The sequence below is a fragment of the Saccoglossus kowalevskii genome, chromosome 21, assembly GCF_978046115.1.
Source record: "Saccoglossus kowalevskii chromosome 21, keSacKowa6.1, whole genome shotgun sequence".
Taxonomy (NCBI): Eukaryota; Metazoa; Hemichordata; class Enteropneusta; family Harrimaniidae; genus Saccoglossus; species Saccoglossus kowalevskii.
In genome coordinates this window covers 18,667,801-18,695,436 of record NC_140661.1, presented here as the reverse complement: position 1 = coordinate 18,695,436, position 27,636 = coordinate 18,667,801, and the positions used below count along the sequence as shown (strand labels likewise).

The 27,636-nt window shown below is 37.8% G+C and overlaps 1 protein-coding gene across 1 annotated transcript; it reads left to right on the top strand.

The window, feature by feature from the left end:
* Positions 1-1,619: 1,619 nt before the first annotated feature.
* Positions 1,620-23,365, top strand: LOC100366598 (membrane-associated transporter protein-like). Its single transcript, XM_006815115.3, has 4 exons — positions 1,620-1,720; positions 17,950-19,650; positions 20,982-21,157; positions 22,219-23,365. The coding sequence occupies exons 2-4, from the start codon at positions 18,171-18,173 to the stop codon at positions 22,444-22,446; spliced, it is 1,884 nt and encodes a 627-aa protein (XP_006815178.1). The 5' UTR covers positions 1,620-1,720; positions 17,950-18,170; the 3' UTR covers positions 22,447-23,365.
* The last annotated feature ends 4,271 nt before the right edge of the window (positions 23,366-27,636 follow it).

The window sequence follows — 27,636 nt, the reverse complement described above, 5'->3', positions numbered from 1 at the left end:
ACATTTTTAACTTAAAAATCGATTTACATTTGCACATTTGAAAACTTCCTTTTACTTTTGAAAATTAATTTACATCTGAAAATTTACTTTCATTTTTTAAACTGAATTTACACTTGAACATTTACTTGTATCTTTGAAAATGGATTCATAATTTCGCGGTTGTCGTAAATATAAGTGGTGAAGTCACAACAGTATTATTATGCTTGATTCGGCTTCTTTGTATAAGAAAAAAAACCCACTAATTTAAACTAAAGTTGGGGGTATGTGGCTATATGTGTAAAACATCTCCCGGGTTTTTAGACATATACAGTTTTGTTGTGCATTATGGGATGATTACCATGCTCGAATATTGCTAGTCAATTTTACTTCACTGTTGTTTAACTGTTCAAGTTTAATTTGGTTTCATGGACTGAAGTATTGTGTACAGAGAAAATAGAATAATACAAAAGCCATAAAACATCAAATTGTATTATATTCCACACATCGATAAAATTCAAGGGATGCTGTCGTCGCACAGCGCGTGTTCGAATTTCATGTAAATAAACAATGTTTTTTACACGCGTTGTGAAACGTCGTTATGAGTCCCATATCGAACATGACGCACCACCCTTTTAAAGCACGCATCGCGAAGATACCGACACGTCTTAGGCAAATAAGTTATTATGATTATGGGAATACCAACCAACATCTAGGAATTGGTAATGGTGATGATAATATTTAATTTACGTAATAACCAATTTGACGATGCGTATCATTTCTTACTCTACTCCTCGGCATGAGACTACTTCAACTGTTAAACACGTATATTTCTACCATTAAGTATCCATTGCCATAACGTGTTACACAAGACACCAATAAAACTACCGAACTGATCTAAGAATGCAACTTTATGACATATGTTTAATGATTACTCGTTTTAAAGGCTTCTTGAATGCTTATTGAATGCTTAATGAATGCCATCATTCAATTATTTTCGAATATACATTTAAAGGTTGTACAATACAATTATAATTTGCATTCGAATGTATTTCTTTTCATTTTGAAAAAAAAACAAAAAACATGTAACCATGGTGTTTCATTTTCACTTATGGCCAGCAAATTGTAAACATCACAAGGCCGAAGTGTTTATTGATAACTATTTTTTTCTTCTACAACAACGGGTTACACAATTAAAAAACAAATCATGTTACGTCGTTGAGGGCGGTTGACCTCTACAAAAATAAATTTCATTGGGGCAAAATAACGATAGCTTACCTGTGATTTTAGTTTGTATATCTGTCAGCCTCCTGGAGATTAACTTCCTCAATTTTAACCTGTTTGATCGTAGCGTACACGTGGTAATACCTATTTGATAACATTTGCTACATTTTGACATTCTTGTTTGCCACAGAGGGCGCTCTAGTACCTGAACATTTTGCGACTGTGATGCGCACTAACGGATAATTATTAATATAAACGAGACAATCCTCAATGTAGACTGATTTAGTATTTCGAGCATTAAAGTGGTGTGAAGTGAAAGCACCACAAAAAGACCACACCAGATCGCATCGCTGAACATTGATGACGTCATAGTTGCATATTTAAGTGATCCAGACGTCATTCCTCTCCGCACTGTATCGCAGACACCGTAAAGAGACGTTTGGTTGATCGACGTCGGCGGAACAGCGCAACGAGGAAGACTAGTCCAAGGGAAATTGGAGCCGGTATAGAAGCACTGCCGGTGAGTGTACATTTCTACATCGCAAAATATAAATGTCCATTGCGAGTTTTAAACATGTAACATTATAACTCACATTTAGAAGGAAATTTGACACATCGAAGGAATATATTTGTTGGTGAATAGACGTCAATTTCAAAATATTGATGATACGTACTGTCTAAATTGATTGCATCGAATTCTGCTCTACAGTTCTCAAGATCTACTAGTATTTTGAGTAATACATACGTTTCATAAAATAAATGGCTGACTTAATATATATAGTTTCTTAACTTTATAATTGTCGATTTCGAATATATACTTAATTGGGCTCTATCTAAAGTGACGTTAATTTAACTGAAATCTGACAGATTCATCAAATGGTGACAAGAGCGTTGATTTATTTATTTTATTTACTAGTATATTCAGATGATCGCAATATGCAGACAAACTTACAATATTTTTCAGCATCCCCAATGCTGAACATTTCATATCCAATAGTAAATCTATCAGACGTGTGATATAAGTATACTTGAAAAAAAGATAATTTAAGATATTAATACTTGTTTTCTATCAATTAAAGGTATACGTTATTAATCTGTGACGTGCTCATGCGTACTACAAAGCAACCTTGATGAAATAATAATTTAATTTTCAGTATTTCTATTCAATTAACGCAATGTCAATTCCCGATACTGTGTACTTGAGATCGATGCAAGCTGTGCCTGTGACATTTAATAATGTTATACTGTACTGCACTAGACTGAACACTCAACTCCTTAACGAGTTTCCTAAAAATTCGCACTCGTGTTTCTTACGCTTCTCAGTAGTTCTGTTGCATTACGCTGAAAAACGTCGACTTCAAACTCCCTTTCACCGAAATATACGACTATGCCACATTCTGTATCTGCATGTCACATCGTCATAATTAACATTGATATGATTATAAATAGATGTTTGCGTGTATTTTTATTTTACTAATGACAGTCGTGATCTAATAAAGAACTCAGGATTCCCCTGAGAAACTGTGACAGCAATGTTTTCAGACAAGTCCCGCATTTAGCACGGACGATAATGGCAAATCAAGTAGTGATGTTTATCTTCGTAAAACATTGTGTATGCCAAGCGAAATATAATACAGGGTTGCATATATGGATTAGATGGGTCTATTTTGATGCATTTTATACCAAATTAAAGATCCCAAAGAATAGTAAATCTTTTAATATTCCTATGAATATGTGAATGAATGTATGTCAGAAATTGAACCAATTTACCGTAATATATCTTTACAAACAACACAATAAAATTTAGCCATTTTTGCTTTTCTCAACACTTTCTAAGAGTACATCGTGGTGTGTATATAACAAGGACTGTGACACAAAGAACACAATTAAACAAATATTTCATTTTGATACGTGCAGAGTATTTTTAACTGCTTGTGTAATAATTGGACGAGGGGCTTCGTCAGTAAGTTCGTTTACACTTACTATTTAGGACGGACAGATAACCCGAACCGAATTGATATACCCTTCTGATTGAATTTCAGCAGTTGAAGCAAGACAGATCCGGTTTTTTTTTCATTTAGTTTAAGAATCCAATTTAAATAGCGGAAATGTCATGATATTGGTATGTTGTGTTTAAGCCATGCAATACAAATATGATAAATCGACGTTGATAATTCGACGTTACTAAATTCACGCCAGTAAGCTCATATTTCTTATTATTATCATCGAATTTTCACCCTTAAAAGTTTTTCTCATATGGATGTGGTACTGAATCAACAGTGAGAATAGTTCGACTGAAAACGGAAGACAAGCCTCAAATAATTCAACGAGACTTGAAACTAACTGGGTTCCAAATGGCAAACTACGAAGCACATCAAATCTGAGTATCCAATTGAATCACCGAGCTGGACGAGATATTTTATACGGTGTAGTGATACCAGGGAACTAGAAAAGTCATTTTTTTATTTTTTTCTAGATTTTTAGAGCATGAATCATTGGTTACATTATCATTCATTTACAGAGAGTCCAATAGTAAGAATTTGAGATGCAGCGGTTTGCTTGCCAGATATGGGAATGTGCCGCCAGTATCTAGTCTCGCCCCTTTCCGAAAAGACGAAAACAGATACTATTTATTTCCATACAATTTTTTGTTACATATTTTGTATGGCAACAGGATTTCCGTTTTTAGGCTTTGATAATACTTTCTATGGACTTCCTCGTCAGTAATAGCAATTTCTTAGCTAGAAGAACTATTTTAGTTGATTTCCGAAGATGATATCCAGATTTGTTTGGATACAATGGTTGAATTTGTTTTCAAACTATGTGGCTAAAAACGGGCACCATTTGGCGATTCATACTCATATACCCTCATATACCCTCATAAACCCTCTTCCCGCGACACATTTTAACGTAGTACAGACCATCATAGTTAGTTAAGAGCACATTAGATGAGTAATTACACCAGCGTCAGACACTGAAATTGACATTTGTACACGGCAACGATGGTGATATTCATCCATCAGATGACGTAGTGCAACATTTTACGTTACAGTGGGTTTAACGTATTTTAATTTTCTCACTTAGGGATATCAATGTGGATTTTATAGTCCCGTATACAAATTCACGTATACACAGCAATCAATACGCGACGAGACAAGAGCAGATTACACCGGTAATCTTGAGGCTTAACTCAAATAATACCCGCCACCTGCTACTTCTACCGTGTGGGCAGGAAACGTTCTGAAAGCTCCAATGAGGCGATGTGTAACTTAGCGCTTCCGACCACACTCAAATATTGAATAACGCGCGTGGCTTTCTCAAAAAAAATCATGCTCTATTTGGTAAGATGATTTGTATGCAAGGTGGCTATCGTGAAATGTACATCGGAATCAAACTGAGAAATTTCCGGCTTTGGTTTTAAGATCTCGTGTTCAGTGAATCAGAAATCGCGAGAATATATTAAATGTATGTACGAATGGCCTGTGATAGTGACGCATGCATAAAAGAATACAGGAGTCCAAAAGTGTGACATTTTCCGGGTCAAAAAATACATTTTTTTTTCTAGTTGTCTAATTCAATTAAGGTCGAATAATAAACTAGCTCAATGTTGATCGTTGCATCATTTACGATAAACGTTTTAGTCGCACTGTATGCTTTCACTACAACGCCGCTGATGTCATTAACGTCGGGTTAATTTCATATGAAGACTCGCTAATGATGTTATGAATTCCACAATACTCCCGTTTATCAAGGACACGTCTTTCCGCCTTGTCTAATGTGTTCTTTTTTAAAGTATACATACCTAAGGGATGTTCGATCGTGTTGAAATTGCAGTTGCCAAGTTGACCAATGTGGTTAAATGAGAAGAAGTTGGGAGGGGGGATTAAATCAACACCATTCTTGGGAATTCATCCGAATCGCACTGTTTCCCGAATTGGATGTGCGAATAAATGTTCATAGCCTAAGAAAGGGACTTCTCTAGTACATTTATACATGTAGACCATTGCCACCAGTACCTCAGGCTCAAATTCCATACAATCCTGCCTTTCCGGACAACAAATTAAAGTTACAGAAATCGATAATCCGTTTGGAAAATTTTGCGAAAAATATATAACTATTCACAGACAATCGAATTGAGAAAGAAACAACGGTGATTTGTATATTTGATCTCCTCTAATAGGCCAATTTACCAAAAAAATGCTGAAATTGTGGACCCCTTTCCAGCCAATTTGGCTCAAAAAGAGACTCCATTCCAGACTTATTTGATTGCGAGAAACGGGGGCGAGCATAAGTCAGCACATACGTACAGTTCTCCAATGGAAGTGTCTCCTGTCCCAGCACTCCACGTAACGTTTCTTGGAATTGTTAAGTATTTCTTCACACAGAAATGCCGACGAGCATGCGCAGTGACGCGTTATTTTGAATTCCGAGTTAAATTTAATCGTCACTTTGACGTTAGTTTATCAGTTTCGTCAAAACAAGTTCAATTATCAACTCATAATTGTGGAAAAATTTGGTAGTGATTCTTATAATAATATTCATTTTATTGCGTACAATGGCGCTGTTCCATGGTAACACGATGACGCATGTGCTGCGTGTTACAATATCGCATTTTAAGAAATATTGCTGCTTTTAAAAACGTTGATCTATGACGTCACACAGAAATCAAAAAATGAAACGTTCTAGTACTGACAAAATGACCGCCATTCATTAAAATATAAATATATATATTATTTATTTATTTATTTATTTATTTATTTATTTATTTATTTATTTATTTATTTATTTATTTATTTATTTATTTATTTATTTATTTATTTATTTATTTATTTATTTATTTATTTATTTTATAAAATCGTTAAATTATGGGTATTTTTATGTATCAGTTGTCGTCTACCTTAAGAATTTTAAAGAATTAAACAACGCCTCGTGGATTCATTAAACACGGCACCTGCCGGATTTCGGGAGTCCGTCGTAGATATCCGCCCTATTATACAACATTATTTAGGTTGCGCCACTTGCACTTGATGCAGGCATTCTGTGAATATAGCGATGTTCAAATAAAACTGTATACCCTAAAATTATATATTGTGCTAAACCAAATGTATTTTCGCATCACTTGTCTTTTTACCAAACGCTTCAGCGTGGTATTAAGAGTTTGTTTTCAGGGGTGGGTGATACCAAGGTGGGAAATGGATGCACATATGGGGTTAATTTCTTGAATTGCAATATAGAGGGTTCAAGCTGAAATACAATATATAGTGTTTTCATGTTTCGTCTGATATTTCTGTGGTATTCTGCTGCTGTAAGTAATGCACGATTTGTTCCGAAATTCAGTATATTGTGTGTATTCCAGGGTTATTCGTTTTTTGCTGAAAACACCCCTATTTTTTTAGTGGCAGAGTCGAATAGTCTGACTCCCACTGGGAAATCTGCATTGTTGCTTGAATGTGAGTTAATTAAACACCTTTTCCAGACCGGCGAAAGAGTATACAACAGCCAATTTTAACAGCCTGTCACGTGATTTTAGTCTGAATGTCAACATGAAGAGGCTAGTCCATTTTACGCAGGAGTAATTGGGAGTAGAATATGTGAGGGATAGTATCAACAGAGATGTGTATAGTGAAAAGTAATATCTATCCTTCATTTACATCTCTGAGCATTTCTGTTTTAGTATATTGGTTTGAAAATGTTGAACTTGCATGATTTGCAATGTGTTTTTTTAATGGGACTCCCCTATTGATCGAATCCCGGGTTTGAACGAGAACGGCACACCACGTGATTCGTTTGAATACAATGCTGATGGCAAACATGCCGTGTGACTGCAGTACTGCACTGACGGGATGACTTACTGGTACTGCATGCTACAACTTCGCTTGTGATGTTGCTTGTTAGCCATGGATTATATGAATCTTGATTACCAGTCAAATGTTGCTCATTTGACGTTGGTAATCTTTATTTGGAACTGAGTAACTTCCTGGTACTTCGTACTATGATAAAAATCAGTCAACATACATCAAGTTCTCTCAATCGTAGTATTCCATGTGATGTACACCTAATATGCCAAAAATGTTGCTGAACGATTTGAACTGAATAAAAATAGCAGACGAAAATTTGTTTACAAAATAAAAATACTTCGGTTGCCAATGAAAACCGGTAAAAAACAAGCAATATGTTTTCGGCTGTTATCATGGAAGGGACATGAACGTGAAGCTAACGTCTGTTTATAACTAAAACCGGGCACCTTATACGAGGTTCGCAAAATAACATGGCAGTCATTAGAAGTCACTTTATTTTATTGTTAGGACGTATTCAGCCGTTAAATGTATTATTTCCAACCGTTTTGCGATAGTATTTTCTAGATTGGAGGCAGCATTTACATTTTATTCAAAGTTCAAAGCTGCGTTGGGATTCCGTTGACAGTGGTAACAATGTCGGCGCCGGTGATCTCTTACCAGTGCGCAACGTAGCCACAATAAAAGGCATGATCATTTGGGCACTGCTATTACAAGACTTTGGCTGTTGCCATGGTAGCGGTGGGTCAGGATTGTTTTTCCAATTAGTGATGGTACGACCTGCCTGTCAAGTATGAACCGTGACAAAATCAGCCAAGCCAAAAAAAATCACAGAAGAGTTAAAAAGCCATTCCTGCTGAACAGTTACTCTAACTTCGGGGTCAACTTTCTCATTAATGAAAACAGATATCAAAAATTCAAATAGTAACTTTTTGCCCACACTCAAGCCGAGTACAATGAGCTATGTCTGAGGTGTTGTATCACAGGGAGTTGGACAAACTTATGTATTTTAATAAATTATTGAATAAAAAAATGTTATATAACTTTTCTTTTACCCCCCTCCCCTTCCTGGTATCTATTTCAAGTATTTTTGTCAGGTTCAAATCGCTCACCAGCATTTTTGGCATGTTAGATGTACATCACATAGAATACTAGGATTGGGAGAACTTAATGTTTGTTGACCACCTGGAATCTGAGTTTTATAAATCTTGAAGGGCTCTCGGAAGATCCACCCGCTGCCTGGACCCGCAGTGAAATCTCCGATTAATATGGAGCCGCAACCATCAACATCGATATACCATGAGGTTTCTGTTGGCGACGTTGCGGCGTTACTCAGTTCCAAATAAAGATTACCAACGCCAAATTAGCAAAATTTAACCGGTAACCAAGACTCAGTCCATCCACGACAAGCAAGCAACATCACAAACGAGGTTGTAGTGTGCAGCTCACGAGTCAGCGACGACCGATTTCAACGAAAGTCATTCCGTCAGTGGAGTACTGCAGTTGCACGGCATGTTTGCCAATGCACAGATCTGTGGAGGAACTTTTAACTTCAACATCAACCGTGTATCGTAGTCGCCCAGTTTAAGTTCTGGTTCTGTCGTGGTCCCAACTAAAGGGCGACAGTCGTCGTGTCGCGTCCTGTTCGATATGGGACTCATAGCGACGTATACAACGCGTGTAAAATACATTGTTTATTTACATGAAATTCGAACACGCGCTGCGCTACGACCACCGCGCTTAAACATCCACGAGTTATTTATTCGGACAATGACTTAAATTAGACGTCTGATTATTTTATTTTCACACGTACAGCGACACGCGTTCTACACTGACAAGCGTTGCTAGGTCGCAGCACTGTCTTGGAGCATATTAATGGGCAATTGGGTTCCCCGATCTAAATTTCTATCCCGGTTTGTTGCACGTTCTTTTTTTAATATGAAATAATCAAATATGGGACATGTGTATAATAACAGAACCCCACACCCTCTCCGTGGCTTCGCTCGTGAAAGTACGGCAGCAGGATACACCGCATCACTCGTGAAAATAACTTCCATACGCAATGAAAGCCACGGGGAGGGTATCTGTCATAATACTTCATTATCACTGAAAACATTTTCCCCCTGAAATAAATTCCAGTGAATATGCCATTTCCCCCATACTCTATTGAGACACAGCGCAGTGAAAATTGGATTCACATGTAATGCTTGAAAACATGTCAGAAAAAATAAATTAAGTGAAATTCTACGTGACTTCATAATAGTTGGAAATGAACACATTACACCCGACCCTACCACTCTATATACAATGTAAACTACACCCCAAAACATCCTTTCACCCACAGTTACTACCGTGTTTCACCAGTGTATTCTATTTGACGTCAGGAGAAATTGAAATAAACAAATTAATTATAATTTCAGCCTCTAGTTGACCACTGATTAAATAAACTACCTCGTCTTTATGTCAACTTGCAGTTATTCGTTGCCTACACCAGTGACTTCAAAATATATGTTTCAATCCCAGGAATTTCACTCGCTGTTAATTGCATAGGAGTGGCAGTCTTTAATGAATTTCTATTGTCATGTCAATTTCTTGCGATTACTCGAACATTAAGGCTAGCTGTAACCACATACCGCCTAGGTGCTGTAATTAAATCCTGGTGTAAGCACCATATGAACTATGAACAATGCATGTGAAGCCAGCTGTGGGGTATATTCAATCCTATAGATTTCTCATTGTTTGGTAACTATTTGCTGCAAATGCAACAAAAATCAATATAAAAATATTACCCACACAGCATTCTACAGGTTACTTGTTAATATTTTATATTTCCCTTTTCCGTGATGTGGCAAAATTCGCCCATACGTCACTGTGTGTACACTAATATACTAGGAGAAAGGAAAGTTTGAACATTATATTACAAAACTGACTGACTGACTGACTGACTGACTGACTACTATATGTTGTTATAATAAATTCAGTCAACGAATACGGAACTTAATTATTTAAAACATCAGACACTTTACATTTGGATGGTACGTAACATTTTACGGGTTTTGGAAAATTTATGTAATGCACCGAGGAGTGTGTACAAAAAACTTCACTCGAGGATCGCGGGGTTTCTTGCAAATTCGACGTGGAACGGAATGTTAAGAGAATCGATTCTACTGATCCCGGTGATATTTAATTTGACAATTGAAGTGCAATATTAGTATAAGGCAGTATTTGCATATCGTGATTAGTTTCCCGTATGTCAACAATGTATATTTCACGTTGATGAGATAAGAGGACGGGAAGCTTTAACGAGTATTGCTGTCTCATTCACTGTGAATATTAGTGTATACACTGACTGTTATGACGAGTATTGCTGTCTCATTCACTGTGAATATTAGTGTATACACTGACTGTTATGACGAGTGTTGCTGTCTCATTCACTGTGAATATTAGTGTATACACTGACTGTTATGACGAGTATTGCTGTCTCATTTACTGTGAATATTAGTGTATACACTGACTGTTATGACGAGTATTGCTGTCTCATTTACTGTGAATATTAGTGTATACACTGACTGTTATGACGAGTATTGCTGTCTCATTCACTGTGAATATTAGTGTATACACTGACTGTTATGACGAGTATTGCTGTCTCATTCGCTGTGAATATTAGTGTATACACTGACTTATGACGAGTATTGCTGTCTCGTTCACTGTGAATATTAGTGTATACACTGACTGTTATGACGAGTATTGCTGTCTCATTCACTGTGAATATTAGTGTATACACTGACTGTTATGACGAGAGATTGCTGTCTCATTCACTGTGAATATTAGTGTATACACTGACTGTTATGACGAGTATTGCTGTCTCATTCACTGTGAATATTAGTGTATACACTGACTGTTATGACGAGTATTGCTGTCTCATTCACTGTGAATATTAGTGTATATACTGACTGTTATGACGAGTATTGCTGTCTCATTCACTGTGAATATTAGTGTATACACTGACTGTTATGACGAGTATTGCTGTCTCATTTACTGTGAATATTAGTGTATACACTGACTGTTATGACGAGTATTGCTGTCTCATTTACTGTGAATATTAGTGTATACACTGACTGTTATGACGAGTATTGCTGTCTCATTCACTGTGAATATTAGTGTATACACTGACTGTTATGACGAGTATTGCTGTCTCATTCGCTGTGAATATTAGTGTATACACTGACTTATGACGAGTATTGCTGTCTCGTTCACTGTGAATATTAGTGTATACACTGACTGTTATGACGAGTATTGCTGTCTCATTCACTGTGAATATTAGTGTATACACTGACTGTTATGACGAGAGATTGCTGTCTCATTCACTGTGAATATTAGTGTATACACTGACTGTTATGACGAGTATTGCTGTCTCATTCACTGTGAATATTAGTGTATACACTGACTGTTATGACGAGTATTGCTGTCTCATTCACTGTGAATATTAGTGTATATACTGACTGTTATGACGAGTATTGCTGTCTCATTCACTGTGAATATTAGTGTATACACTGACTGTTATGACGAGTATTGCTGTCTCATTCACTGTGAATATTAGTGTATACACTGACTGTTATGACGAGTATTGCTGTCTCATTCACTGTGAATATTAGTGTATACACTGACTGTTATGACGAGTATTGCTGTCTCATTCACTGTGAATATTAGTGTATACACTGACTGTTATGACGAGTATTGCTGTTTCATTCACTGTGAATATTAGTGTATACACTGACTGTTATGACGAGTATTGCTGTCTCATTCGCTGTGAATATTAGTGTATACACTATGATTAAAAGAATACCAATGTGAATGGCGCCTCGTACACCCATTTACGTCACAGAATCGTGCCGTCGCTAGGGGGCGCAGCTAATATGAACTGCGCATGTGCACAAATCTAAATAAGCTGACCTGTAACACAGCCGATCGATGTGCACAAAGTAGTGGGTTAATTTGCTTAGGTTTCAATAGTGAAATTATTTTTCATGATATCTTGGAATTTTTTCGGTGACATAGAATGATATGGTTGGAAAATTTTTATAAGAATTGCATATAATATAGTCAGGTTTTCAGTACATAATATTTGTTTCATTATGGGAATTTCTCTTCCATGATGCATTGCAAAGATGCGCAGTTACGTGCTCAGTGGTGCACAATTTTAAATCGGCCCAAAGTGCCTTAAAGATTGAAGCGTTAGGTATGGGTCCAGGTAAAATGACACAACTCAAAACGAGTTTTTACTATTAATGTCACATTTCTTTCTTTTCATTGAAAAACTATTTTTCGATGTAGCTTTCTCGTTTATCTCGGCTGATGCATGACACAAACTAAATTTTATTTAGGATAAAATCATCTATCAATCAGGCGTCGCCGCATCGTTTGACGTAATATCGATTACAGTTGATATTCTCATTCAAAACGCAGTAGTCGTATTCCCAGGTTCTAAATGCAGCCAACAGAACGCGGTTGTATAAACATTAGCTCAAATCGGCTTTACGTTGTGGATTAACATTTGCCGGGAGTAAGCTGAAATTGTAGACTTTTTAAATGCGTACATGGATTAACTTATATAGCCACAGTGAGTTGGCCCCCAGGGTGAGTTTGCTGTCAGGTGTAATATATTGCAGCTACATTACCCGCTTACACATCACAGTGTCAGGAGACTGGCTCTGTTTCAAAGCACCGCGAAGATGTTCCCAACGTCACGGATCAATCACGTTTAATACACGTGATAGTAAATCCGATGACGCATCAAGTTTTCATTCAATCATTTGATGTTCCCACGTTACTATTACAACTGTGTCTCTTTCAAAACTCGCGACCTACCCCGATTTCTGCGTTCATTTTTTTTTTTCAAGGCAAATATGGGAGTTAGGGAATAGAAATATATTTGACGGCGATTTGCCTTCATTATTAACCCCCCGATTGATCATCCAAAGAAGCAAGGTCGCGTTGTTTCGTATTTTGAGTACCTTCGGGAACGGTGAGTGTTTGCTAAGAAACGTACATATCCGGGGTTGTCCCCCGAGTTTGCTCTATTGGATTACAGTTGGAATACGTTAGCAGAGACCTGAAATAACGCAGCGTGCAAAGAATAAGTTACTCTGCAAAATGTGTAATCCAATACGCATTTGTAAAATAATCATTTGTTTGAATAAATTAACTAACGGTGATATATGTCGTACTAATTTCCGAAGGTGTTTTGTTTTATTGTGTTAAATCGACCTTAAAATGATTCCCGTGAGCAAAAAATAAATTCAGACTAATATATTATAATTATACAATCACATTTATCCGGGGAAGGATGTAACTTGCTCGAATAATACATTCAATTAACGAGTTTTGAAAGTTTTAATTAAAATTTCATGATAAGACACGTCACCGCAACACCACATACTAGTACACTGTTTCATGCAACAATGAATATGCATAAAAATGAAATGAACATCGTCGTGCGATTTATGACCAACTTTCTCAAATTTAGGAGTAGATTCTACCATATAAACAGGTGTTTTATTCCTGCGCCCAGAATTTACGCATGCGTACAAATGTTTAAAATATTTTATATTATATTATATCATACTATAACCCAATTTGTTTATCAAACGAAATTATTTAATCACATTTATATTGTTATTCATATTGTTTCTTTAAAACATCGTGCGCCATAATTTTTTTGGTGGAACATTTTGCTTGTTTTTTTATAAAATGGTTTTGGTAATTTTGGATCAAATGGGCATAATTGTCTATTGGCTGCATTTCTTGATCAAAATTTTGAAAAAATTACGAAATTTATTATATCGATTCAGAATTTGTGAATGATGACGATAGTGGACTTTGGTGTTCAAAGTGTATACACTCCAGCTTGCTTTCCACATAAAGACGAAACATTTGTGCTTTGAAGTAAAACAGTGGTTATCCACTATTACGTGACATCATAAAAATGAAATATCAAATAATAAATCAATGTAGTGAATCCAACATATTGTTACCATGGTGACCCAGGGCAGGTCTAGTTTGACGGATGGGGAGGAGTTTTTCATTCAGTTTCAGTTTTGTGTATGTGAACACAATGGTGACATGGATATTATAAAGCTACCCCGACCTCAGCTGTGTAGGAGTCATGAACCATGTATACGTACTCTGTCGCAATGTACGCATTGTGCAGTGATATAATCAATAATACCATCGGGATATCGGTGGACGTAGAGTAGGTATCATGTACTTACAAATCGTTAAATACAGCTATTATAACCATCGCTTGACGAGGACAATGGGAGTATTTTGATCACCAATAAGTTTACAAATACACGTCATAAAGAATCAATATATTTTGTTACAAATCGACTATTCCGTATTTTTCATACGAGATAGTTTGAGTAGAGCCTACGATACACAGGTTGTAATTCGGTCACATGTATTGTTATCGTAGAAACTACGTATGTATGTGTTGTCATTGTAGTGACAAACTTTGGAATAGCACGCCTGGATCAATTTTGTAACGAGTTAGTTACGTAGACGCATTCCTGTCTGCACCAAAATGAAAATCAAGAAATATAGGCAGAATTTCATCCATCGTTCAAAAAAACTGAACGAAGATGACTATTTAGAGAGTGCAAAAGACCCTCTTCTCATTATTCGTTTTTCATAATATTTTAAAAATACTAGTAACTGATAGATTTTTTTCTATAGTGACGTAAGATTCAAACAGCTTGACTAAGTCATAATGTGTTTCTCTTCTTCTTCAAAGAACACCAGAGATTCACAAGCATACTTTTGTATGAGCTGGGATTTGTTTTAATCTCCATATCAATACAAATGTGGCGTTCGCAATCTCCACATGAATACAAGTGTGGCGATCACAATCTCCATATAAATACAAGTGTTGCGTTCGCAATCTCCATATATATACAAGTGTGGCGTTCGCAATCTTCATATGAATACAAATGTGGCGTTCGCAGTCTCCACATGCATACAAGCGTGGCGTTCGCAATCTCCATATGAATACAAGTGTGGCGTTCGCAATCTCCATATGAATACAAATGTTGCGTCCGCAATCTCCATACGAATACAAGTGTGGCGATCGCAATCTCCATATAAATACAAGTGTTGCGTTCGCAAACTCCATATGAATACAAGTGTGGCGTTCGCAATCTCCACATGAATGCAAATGTGGCGTTCACAGTCTACATATAAATACAAGTGTGGCGTTCGCAGTCTCCATATGAATACAAGTGTGGCGTTCGCAATCTCCATATTAATACAATTGTGGCGTTCACAACCCCCATACGAATGCAAGTGTGGCATTCGCAATCTCCATATGATTACAAATGTGGCGTTCGCAATATCCATACGAATACAAATGTGGTGTTCACAATCTCCATATGAATACAAGTGTGGCGTTCGCAATATCCATACGAATACAAGTGTGGCGTTCGCAATCTCCATATGAATACAAGTGTGGCGTTCGCAATCTCCATATAAATACAAGTGTGGCGTTCACAATCTCCATACGAATGCAAGTGTGGCATTCGCAATCTCCATATGAATACAAGTGTGGCGTTCGCAATCTCCATATGAATACAAGTGTTGCGTTCGCAATCTCCATATGAATACAAGTGTGGCGTTTGCAATCTCCATATGATTATAAGTGGGAAAATTTACAGTCACCATATGCTTGCCTCGTTTATCAAAATAAGCCAACAAAACAACCGTATTTAGCAAGAGGATATTATTATTAGCATTAGTTTTGAGTTGATAAATACACGTAAACACAGACGTCTGTAGTCAAATAATAATACCTGTGATGCAATCTGGCAGCTATAGAGTAAGACGTCATTAGTTAACCACGCGATGTTTAAACGTAAAATTGTTTAGTAAGGCGTTCACATTCTCCATACGAATACAAGTGTGGCATTCGCAAACTCCATACGAATACAAGTGTGGCGTTTGCAATCTCCATATGAATACAAGTATGGTGTTCACAATCTCCATACGAATACAAGTGTGGCATTCGCAATCTTCATATGAATACAAGTGTGGCGTTCGCAAACTCCACATGAATACAAGTGTGGCATTTGCAAACTCCATACGAATACAAGTATGGCGTTCGCAATCTCCATATGAATACAAGTGTGGCGTTCGCAATCTCCATATGAATACAAGTGTGGCGTTCGCAATCTCCATATGATGATAAGTGGGAAAATTTACAGTCACCATATGCTTGCCTAGATTATCAAAATAAGCCAACAAAACAACCGTATTTAGCAAGAGGTTATTATTATTAGCATTAGTTTTGAGTTGATAAATACACGTAAACACAGACGTCTGTAGTCAAATAATAATACCCGTGATGCAATCTGGCAGCTATAGAGTAAGACGTCATTAGTTAACCACGCGATGTTTAAACGTAAAATTGTTTAGTAAGGCGTTCACATTCTCCATACGAATACAAGTGTGGCATTCGCAAACTCCATACGAATACAAGTGTGGCGTTTGAAATCTCCATATGAATACAAGTGTGGCGTTCACAATCTTCATACGAATACAAGTGTGACATTCGCAATCTCTATATGAATACAAGTGTGGCGTTCGCAATCTCCATATGAAAACAAGTGTGGCGTTCGCAAACTCCATACAAATACAAGTGTGGCGTTCACAATCTCCATATGAATACGAGTGTGGCGTTCGCAAACTCCATGTGAATACAAATGTGGCGTTGGCAATCTCCATATGAATACAAGTGTGGCATTCGCAAACTCCATACGAATACAAGTGTGGCGTTCACAATCTCCATATGAATACAAGTGTGGCGTTCGCGATCTCCATATGAATACAAATGTGGCGTTCGCAAACTCCATACGAATACAAGTGTGGCGTTCGCAATCTCCATATGAATACAAGTGTGGCATTCGCAATCTCCATACGAATACAAGTGTGACATTCGCAATCTCCACACGAATACAAGTGTGACATTCGCAATCTCCATATGAATACAAGTGTGGCGTTCGCAATCTTCATATAAATACAAGTGTGGCGTTTGCAAACTCCATACAAATACAAGTGTGGCGTTCACAATCTCCATACGAATACAAGTGTGGCATTTGCAATCTCCATATGAATACAATTGTGTCGTTCACAATCTCCATACGAATACAAGTGTGGCATTCGCAATTTTCATATGAATACAAGTGTGGCGTTCGCAAACTCCACATGAATACAAGTGTGGCATTCGCAAACTCCATACGAATACAAGTGTGGCGTTCAAAATCACCATACCATTTTTTGCGAAACATGTCTTGAGTCTAGCAAAGTTTGTTAATATTTTGTTTTATATAACTAAGGTGTAAATTTATTTTACAATCGAATAAATATAATACGTGTGTGTATATTCATTTCAAATTTAGGTATACATTTGTACTTTATAAGTGCAATTTATCTGTATTCAATTTAATGTAATACTCTACTATATCTATTTCTGTACTCAAATACTCCGTCAGGAATCGACGGCGTAGAGTGGAATTGTCGGAAACGGAAACCTCGGAATGTAGTCTTAGAAACCTCGGAAACACATAAAACTAACCCTAACCCGATTTTTCGACCCCCATTTATAGATCATGGATGGTTTTGACGTTTCCGAGGTTTTCCTGACCACTTTCAGTTTCTGGCAAATCCGCTCTTTCGTGAGACAATAGTTATTCGTTACACCGGCAGTAAAAAACTATATACGTCTGGGAATAACGGAACATCTTCAAGTTATACCAATAGTTCCGCTCATTACGCGTGATTTACATTGTATTGTAAGCAAATACATTTCCGCTTCACTGCACCCTTAAGTAACTTTTGTAACACAAGATCTTAGATCATATCGCCGACAGAATTTGTAATCTCACGTTTTTAATCATTTTTTCAGATACGCTGTACTCAGTGTTCTCACAAGAAGGTTGAGAGATTTACCGCTTTGCTCTGGATAAAACAAACGTATGTGCATCTCAACTTCAAGAGCAAAGGTTATAAAACTCACTTGATTATTCCAAGGAATATACATCCATAAGTAATATACGCGTAGTGAATATTTAATGCGTGTTGTCCTTTTAAATCAGACGTCTCCTCCGGCTTGACTGGCCATTAAGGATGGACGCGTTACGCGGCCTTGCGTCTTACAGTCGCGCGTACTGTAGCAAATTATGGACTCAGTTGACGAGGACAAAATTTCGCGACGAGGATCGGATACCGATACAAGACGAAGTCGCTGCTTCGCAACCACGGAAATCACGCTTTCAGCTGATCGTGCTGAGCGCCGCCGTATGTGGTATAGAATTCTGTTACGCGGCAGAGACGGCGTATGTGAGCCCGACATTGCTTAAAATCGGCGTACCAGAACAATACATGACGCTGATATGGTGCTTAAGTCCAATGTTAGGTATCTTTTTAATGCCGTTTATAGGTTCTGGGAGCGATAGGTGTAATTCAAAGCTAGGACGTAGAAGACCCTTCATTTTACTTCTTTCTGCCGGTATTGTCATTGGGTTGATATTTGTTCCAAATGGAAAAGACATAGGGTTGGCATTGGGGGACATCGGTGAAAAAGGACTTATATTTCCTCACGCTACTATAAATGGGACTATTAATAATTTGACAAACAGCAATACAACTATGCTTCCAGATTATAGCTATTGGGATTACATTGTATTACATCATCATCTCGGGCAGTATCACGTGATCGGGATTATAGTCACTGTCATCGGCGTTGTCATCTTAGATTTCAGCGCGGATGCCTGCCAGGCGCCATGCAGAGCGTATCTTTTAGACGTGTCTGTCGAGGAAGACCACGTCAAAGGTCTCGCTTCGTTCACAATGATGGCTGGCTTAGGTGGTTGTCTCGGATACACTATGGGGGGTATTGATTGGACCCAAACTGTTATAGGAGTTGCTTTAGGTTCCCAAGTCCGTGTCGTGTTTACCATTGTTTTGCTGATTTTTGTCGTTGCTGTGGCTTTAACGGTGACAGCAAGTAAAGAAACGCCACTTTATGAATTAGAGAAACAAAAACGTCGCATAAAAATAGGATATACCGAGATGAGTGAGGATAGCGAAGGTAGAGAGATCTACGAAATGAAACATTCCTACGGCACCGACAAAGAAAAAATCGCCGGTGGCATTGTATCTAAGACTGTTGAGCAATTGCAAACGGAAACTGGTTACCAAGTCATTGACGAACAAAACGAAACAAATGAGATGGAGACCAGGGAGTCGGAAACGAAAACTCCCGAAAACAAAGATATAGTGACGTCATATCAAGATGAAGATATTGAGGATGCTGCTCCAATTACCATGAAAACGTACCTACTATCTGTCATATACATGCCATACTCAGTGCGTATACTGTGTTTAACTAATCTGCTTTGTTGGATGTCCTTAGTTTGTTATTCTCTTTATTTCACCGATTTCGTTGGACAGGCGGTGTACGGTGGCAATCCCAAGGCTCCGTTGGGATCGCATGATCGCCTCAAGTACGAACGTGGCGTGCGAATGGGATGCTGGGGGATGGCCATTTACTCCCTCTCGTGTTGTTTCTACTGCGGATTTATTGACAAGTTAGTGTACCGAATTGGTGAGTATGCACCTGTATTATAAAGTGTCTATATAGCTATCATGGCGTCACGCCTTATATGCACATACTGAGCATGCGCACGCATGTACATTAAAGCGGGGGAGTCGTCACCCGCGCATGCGTCAGATGGCCTTTGCTTTTTTTAGCGTGTGTTGTTATCGTCGCTTGGGACTCAATTACCGCGCATGCGCAGGTGACGATCCTTCCGCTTTAAACATACTGTTGTTCAATTTTGCATCACATCGGTGTTGTTGCTCGTTTATCACACAAAATAACAGTAATGTTGGTTGAAAAATATACACACTAGTTTTACAATTATAATAATATAGTGGCAACAACATGAATAACTTTATTTAGGTGAAACCAAATTCCTAACTTTCTAGGCGTTTGAACACTTTTAACAGATAACAAATCTAACTTGAACGATTGGTGGTGTGTGGGCTAGTAGGGGAACTTCCACTAAAATAACGGCTGCATGTTTACAAAGTTAAAGCGCCACGTCACGCGCATTGTATACGTCGAAAGGCAGCTGCGAACACGACGCGTTGCGACGCTTTAACCTTTAACCTTGTCAACATGTGCAATACAACATTTGAAAACATGTGACGTAAATTATTCATAATCATTTATCACCCGGATTTAGATGCATATCACTAATATATCAAGGTGTACATCACCGACCGATGATATAAGTTCAGACTTTAAAAATTAGAATTATTTGCCGTTCAATGTGCGATTCTCATTTACCTATCAACTTGTACTTATAATTTATATTATCGTAACAATTTGATTCAAAACACGTGATCGAGTTAGTAATACGTGTAATTAAAACACCTAGGATAGGGAGCCAGTATTATTACATATATCCGTATACGATACTACAATACGTCCAATACATGATTTATTATTACATTACTAGTAACACAGTGAAGCATTATAATTACATGTATTTATATACGATACTACAATACGTCCAATACATGATTTATTATTACATTACTAGTAACACAGTGAAGCATTATAATTACATGTATTTATTTACGATACTACAATACGTCCAATACACGCTTTATTGTCACATTACTAGTAACACAGTGAACCAGTATTATGTGTATTCATAGACAATACTACAACACGTCCAATACACGCTTTATTGTCACATTACTAGTAACACAGTGAACCAGTATTATTACATGTATCTATATTACAATGTCACAATACGTCCAATACATGCTTCATTATTACATTACTAGTAACACAGTGAACCAGTATTATTACACGTATCTATATTACAATGTCACAATACGTCCAATACGTGTTTTATATTTCAGGTGCTAAGATTGTCTACATCACAAATATACTAATCTACAGTATCGGTATGGCTATTCTAGCTATTGCTCGCACTCCCGCCGCTGTTATTATATTATCATTTACTTCCGGTGTTATGTATGCGACCATATTCACCATGCCATTCCTTATATTGGCTTACTACCATTCCAGTGACACGGTATGTATGATTATCGTCTAGCTTATTATTACTAGCACTATCCACCCATGGTGTGGATAACTTTGGGATATTTTTGCGCATGTTAACAAATATTATTACTTATGATATTATTTGACAGCGAATGAAACAATATTCGTTCAATGCACTCTGGGGCGCGTGCTCTTGAATTTATACACTCTACAGCGCATGCTCCTGAATTTATACACGCCAGAGCGCATGCTCCCGGGTGATTTTCGTCGCGCAACGCATGCGCGAAATATGTGGGTCTCATGTAAACAAAGATGGCGACTTTGGCTGTTGGGCGCAGATCAATGAGTACAAACTGTGACGTTACCAAGCTTCAATTAGGTATTTGTAGGTGATTGGAATGTGTCGAAAGAGTCACCTGCGGTAATTAGTGAAAGTCGCGCCTAGGTCAATCATCGTACTTGTTAGTTCCATTAGAAGAGCTCGTTGGATTGTGGGAAATCAATGTTTATAAACACAAATGTCGCACATGCGCAGCGCGACGACTGCCATCCTTTAATTCGCCATATATTACGGAATCAACGGTTTTCAATGACATAGATACATATAAATCAGCATCAAAACGTACAAGACCGAACTCTATAAACAATTCGTAAGGATTAAACGACTATTCAGTGACACCAAACGCAAACGTGAGCGAGACATGTTCACTGTTCTATGGTTACAGTATTTGAGGAGAAGAACGAGTCTCGTAACTATCTTTCTATCGGCCATTAGCGTCTCACTTGTTGGCTGTTTTTATTTTTCTCAAATGGGATTTATTTGAATACATAGCACTCTCGAGTTCCAACCTTGTATGTGTTTGTTGTGCGTGCAACTCTAGAGCGAAGAAACCCGGTTTCTTGTGCGGGTTTTGACGTAACGTAGTGCGACTATGAACCAACAATGTCTATTATCATAACCGAGGAAAAATCAACGTGAAGCTGATTACAAGACAGTGACTGGTGACCAAGCAGGTTTTTTTTTTGGACGTATCAAATTTTGTCTTGTATATATGCAGAAAATGACAGTTTACACTTCTATTTCCTCTGTAGTTCGAGAAAGTTCGTGCTGGTGAAAGGAAAGCGGGACGAGTTCGAGGTCTTGGCACCGATATCGCATTGGTCCAAAGCATGGTCTTTCTGGCACAATTAATATTATCATTATGTATGGGAACCATAGTACACGCCGTACACAGCACTATCGCAGTAGTCGTCAGTGCATCGCTTCTGTCGTTCTTTGGAGCGATCGCTGCTTCCAAAATCATGTACTTAGATCTGTAACTGAAATACATGATCCTGTGTTGTATCGTCTTTGTGTTTAGACCACCGCTATCTTCGCTTTTACTTGTGTAGTGTATGCCTGTATCAACAGAGCTATGTGTCCGTGACAGCCATCATACAAGAAATACTTATAATGGACATTCCAAAACACATCGTGCGGCCAAGATGTTCACATTCTTCGGGATATTTACGTACAGTGCGTAGTAATATCGATATTTTTCAAATAGCCGTCGGTTCTTTTTAATTCGTGTGCCGAATATGGCCAATCTACTAATGTTGTTCTGTCGTACATTGTGACAAAGTGATCAAAATGAACGTTTTTATCCGTGTATTTATGTGTACAACTTTATGATTTAAAGCGCGACGTCATGTTCGATATAGGTCTCATAGCGACGTATTCTCGGGCGGACATCCGGGCATTTTCACCGCCTGGCAAACACCAGGCCTCACGGTGAGAACAAAGGCCGAAAACTCAAAAAAAACAAAAAAACACACTAATTTGGGATAGTTGTTGAGACTCACCCAAAAAGTGTAAAACATTACCCCTGCATTTGATTGTTCAGGCATATTTCGAAGTTTAGATTGTGCTATTTTCCCGATTTCAGCTGTTTTCGCCCGCTCTTCCACCGGCGTTCCACAGCAGCATGCGTAGAGCTCGTAACGTAAAACGTTCTATGACGTAGCCCCGCCCCCAAGAATACAACGTGATTTGTACGCGCTGCCTGATAGCTGTAGCACTTTACTGAAGGCGTATACGTGTATATTTCCAGCCAACAAATTCCCTATTCATGTATTGTGGGCGTGGTCTATCTGGGTAATGTGAGGACGGGCAATAAGAAATGCAGAATTAAAGAAAAAACTAGTACATGTATATATATATATATATGTTGAAATCTGTAATAAATTATAAAAATTAGAATCAACTTGTTGAGTTTACATGTATTTAGCTGTGTGTGGTATTTTTCTCCCGTTGAGGCACGTATGACATGACACCTTAAAGTGGGACCCGGTTCTATCAGTCAATGTGTATTGCACCTAAGGAATGGACCATTAGAAACTGTGGGCGATGGAAGGGGAAACTTTGCAAAATATTTTGTTTATGATGAATTTGCTGTATTTTTTTATTTCCTCTGTGTGTGATATTTTTATATAAGCTTGCAGAATTTATTTTCTGTTATTTATCCCTGCAAGTTTTTCTTCCACGATTATTTCCTGTGCACTTTTTTTTCAATTCTGTTATTACCCCCCCCCCCTCGAGTTTATATTGGTCCGCCCCTAAGTATGGTAACATACAAGTTTAGTTGCCAAACGTGGCCTCAGTTGAGTGGTTTGACCTTAATCCAAGATGTGAACTTGGCTATTAATTATATCTCAAAGTGTGGCATGTACTCGGACGAGTCACTACGCATATTTACAACCAAGATGGGTCATGCTCGCTGTGGTTTGAATAGGGCCTACCTGTTAGACGGCGTGGCGGTTTGTATGTTGAACTGTTTTATTTCGATTTCTCATAGTAAGCTCAAATCCGTGTGTTGAGCTGGTACAATCATCATCTATCATCGCGTATCCTGTTTATTCGAAATACCTGAATCTTAACACAAGTGCATTATCTCAGTCTCATGGCTATTTCTTTTTCCTCCCAGCTCAACAGCATCGTGTCATGTAAGAAACAACAACACATGCACGACACCAAAATCGTGTTCAGCCATGTTGTTTTCATACTATTTGAGGTCACTCGGCTCTGGTCGAACTGAATTGAACTCTGGCAGATCGGTCGGCTCTCGTTTGGCCCCGAACGATGGGAGGAGCAGTAGTTCGGCTCCGATAGCATGCTGCCATGTAAACGTAGAATATGCGTGCCAAGAAAGTTAGACGTTGTTTATTGGAATAAAATAACGCAAGCGATTGATAAGAATGATTATTAATATTTTCCCCGATGCTCTTCGAATGTTTTTATTTTTTTATTTCAAGGTAAGAAATGGCTAGTTGAAGTTGCATCGTCTTCAATGCGGCTGTTTCACCGCGAACAACTCTAGCTCTGTTTTATTAGATCTCTTATCAGAGACACTTGAAGGATTAGCTTGTTTGTAAACTGTCAGCGTGTACAGTGGGACAGTAATGTTTGTCAGAGGATTATCCCTCGTTGTTCGTTTGCATAACAATGGAAACCCGAACGTTCCTGGAGTACGGACTCAAATGCCATTTCTTCATTTTCACGCTCGAGCTTCAAATTATTCTTTATCTGACACTCTTTATGAGTTCTATGATATCAGTTGTTAATATATTTGGCCATTTTTAGTGTATATTTATAATAATGCAGCAAATCTACAGTGTTTTATCATGGAAGGTTTATGGTTTAATTAACCAAAACTGTTTTTCGAGTTTTTCTCGAGTTGGAGTTTTGACTGAGTACGACTCATTGGGACCGCCGCCAAATCAAGTGCGTTCGGACTAGGACATTCATACTCGTAGTTATCGTTCAAAAGATTATGATGGTGCGAAATATGTCTGGGTTTTTAAAGAAAATGCTTTGTCACAGAATAATAGTCTGTTAAAGGTGCAAAGTGTGAAATAATTTGGGGACAAAAAACAAACCTGCATAGAAATCGGAATAATAGGTCTTTTGATTACCGTGGACAAATTTCAATGGACTTGATTACGAACAACGCATGACGTAAATTTCACTAGGAAATTCCACAGTGTGCTCTCGCAATCGCGGACTTAGTCATTTTTACAAGGTTCGCCATTGTTGATGTCACGTGATAATTATGTAAACAATGACTGTCTAGTTTGTGCGAACTTGTACCTCTATACTTAGTCTTTTGAAATATATAAGCTAAATTACTGTTCTGAGCGAGACAACAGACAGAGAATGTTTTATTCGAAAACGTCACAAAACCCTTCTCGCTACCTTAACGTTGATATGGACAGTTATGGTGTTATAAACACAGCCAACTTCGCCAGCTAAGGTTCGATTATTCGGCCGGTGCCTTGAGTTTACATCGAGCTCGCAAAACCGTGCAATATGGACGATGAAACACAACTTAAAACCAATTATATTATATTATACTAAGTCAGATTTAGAAAGAAACGACTTTAAACAATTGATTTACCAGTAAAGCAATAAGGAAATAGCTCCGGTAAAGAGAATTGAGCATTTGGAAAAAAACAGGAAATGGGGAAAGTGGAAGAATTAATAGATTTATATTTGCCTTCATGGTAGTAAACTTCCACTTAACATTTTCATCATCAGCGCTAACAAAATAGTTATAAACTCAGGAAATAGTCATTGCGAAGCTACTTACAAGATTGTGTCTGATTGGCTACCCACATCTAACAGTCAGACCAATCAGGGAGCAGCTTATTTGTTAACCGTTTTTTTTTTTTTTTTCGGCGTAGTAGTTTCTGCCTTGTAAGTATGTTCCGACTCAACTGTGAAATAAAGTAAACTCGGGCGATTCCATAGAAGTAATAATGTTCGGTTCAGAAGTCTGAAGGAAATCGAAAAATAAATTGCTATTAAATCGTTTGCGCCGTGCCTCTAAAGAAAGTGTTGATCGAAAATTAACGCACGCCGTGTTCCTTCACGTGCATGTTACTCTGATAAAACGTCAAGACCGCGCCATACCATAGCATCCTTCTTCGAAGACAACAACGACTAGTGGTAATAGTGAAAGCAAAGACGTAACTGGTTATCAAATAAAAAGGGAAATTCGTGTGGTTATAGAGAACGTATATTCAAAGAACAAATAAACTAGATTATTTGTTAACGTACAACTGTTTATTAACGGTAAACTTTATCGCAAATATTGATGAAGTATTCTTGCTTGTGTGTGCATCTTCTATTAGCTAGTCCAGAACTTGTCTGTTGGTGGTTCAGCACACAGACAGCTGGCGCACAAGTGATAATAAAATAAATACGATATTTACTATATGGGGGCGCCATCTTGAATACGGCATGAAACTAAATAAGCAGAGAAGTTGTGAAACGCGTTTTTCAGATTCTTACAAATGAGGGGGAAAAAACCAATATTTCACAGCCAAACGATCCGTTGGGGGTAATATTAAGCCAACTGCTAACAAAGTTCGGCCGAGTTCGTCGTTTTTACGTGGAAAAAACCCTTGCATACGAACACACAATTACACGAAGGGCATAGAACACTTTCCTGGGGTATTTGAAACTGAAATTGTCATATAACTGGAAGGCCGTTGCTGATTGGCTGCTGAGTGAGAATGACAGTTGTTAGCGGTTGGCTTAATATCACTCTAACAGACCGTTTGGCTGAGAAAGTTTTACTATTTGTTCCTGATTTGTAGGAATCTGAAAAACGCGTTTCACAACTTGTTTCTTTATTTAGTTTCATGTCGTATTCAAGATGGCGGCCCCCATATCGCACTTGTGGGCCAGCTGACTGTGGTTCAGCACTGAATGACGGTTCTCTTTTTGTTTATAGGAATAGGGGGTATTTTTTGTTTTGTTTAAGGTGTTATTTGTAAATCGACTAATGACGAAATAAAAATGGTATCGTGGTTCGAGGAACACAGCCTACAAGAGTTCCACTGTGATAATATAGACATCAGTCACTGGCGATTATGGGGGGGGGGGTATTTCTTTTATGTGGGCACAAACAATCGTAAAAGTGATGTAATTGTATTTCATACAACTTTCAAAATATTATGCATAAACAAAAGTATTCTAGTGATGGCAGGTGTATCCTCTTGGATCGTACTGTAAGTGAGAAACGTCTTACTTTGATATCATTCACTATATGACCCAAACGAGGATGTTCCTGTTTTCTTCCACCACTTAAGAAGCGACGTTATAGATTTCGGAAATGACGTAATAATAGATTTCGGAAATGACGCTACTATTTTAGTTGGGAATTTAAACACAGTTAGAATTTTTAACATTGACAAAAGTGGTAGTCTGCGTAATCAGAATAAAAAAGACACAGATGGAAATCGAGGAGTTGCAAAGAGAAATTGCATCTCATTGACATTTGGCGTATGACGCATTAGAACGAAAATAGATTACACACATGGTGTAGGCGTAGGCCCCATTCGACGCAGAGTTGTATTTCGTTCTTGAACATAAGAGGCATGTCGATTTTTTTTCGCAGTATTATAGAGGAGTCAGAAGTAGAAATGCATTCCTTCTCCGTCGCGTGAGATTATAGAATATTTAGAATG

Bases quoted from the DNA above. Each gene is read 5' to 3' on its own strand.
- LOC100366598 (XM_006815115.3), top strand. From the start codon at position 18,171: ATGGACGCGTTACGCGGCCTTGCGTCTTACAGTCGCGCGTACTGTAGC. The intron at 19,651-20,981 runs GTGAGTATGCAC...TTTATATTTCAG, and splicing joins CAAGTTAGTGTACCGAATTG to GTGCTAAGATTGTCTACATC. The intron at 21,158-22,218 runs GTATGTATGATT...TTTCCTCTGTAG, and splicing joins ACTACCATTCCAGTGACACG to TTCGAGAAAGTTCGTGCTGG.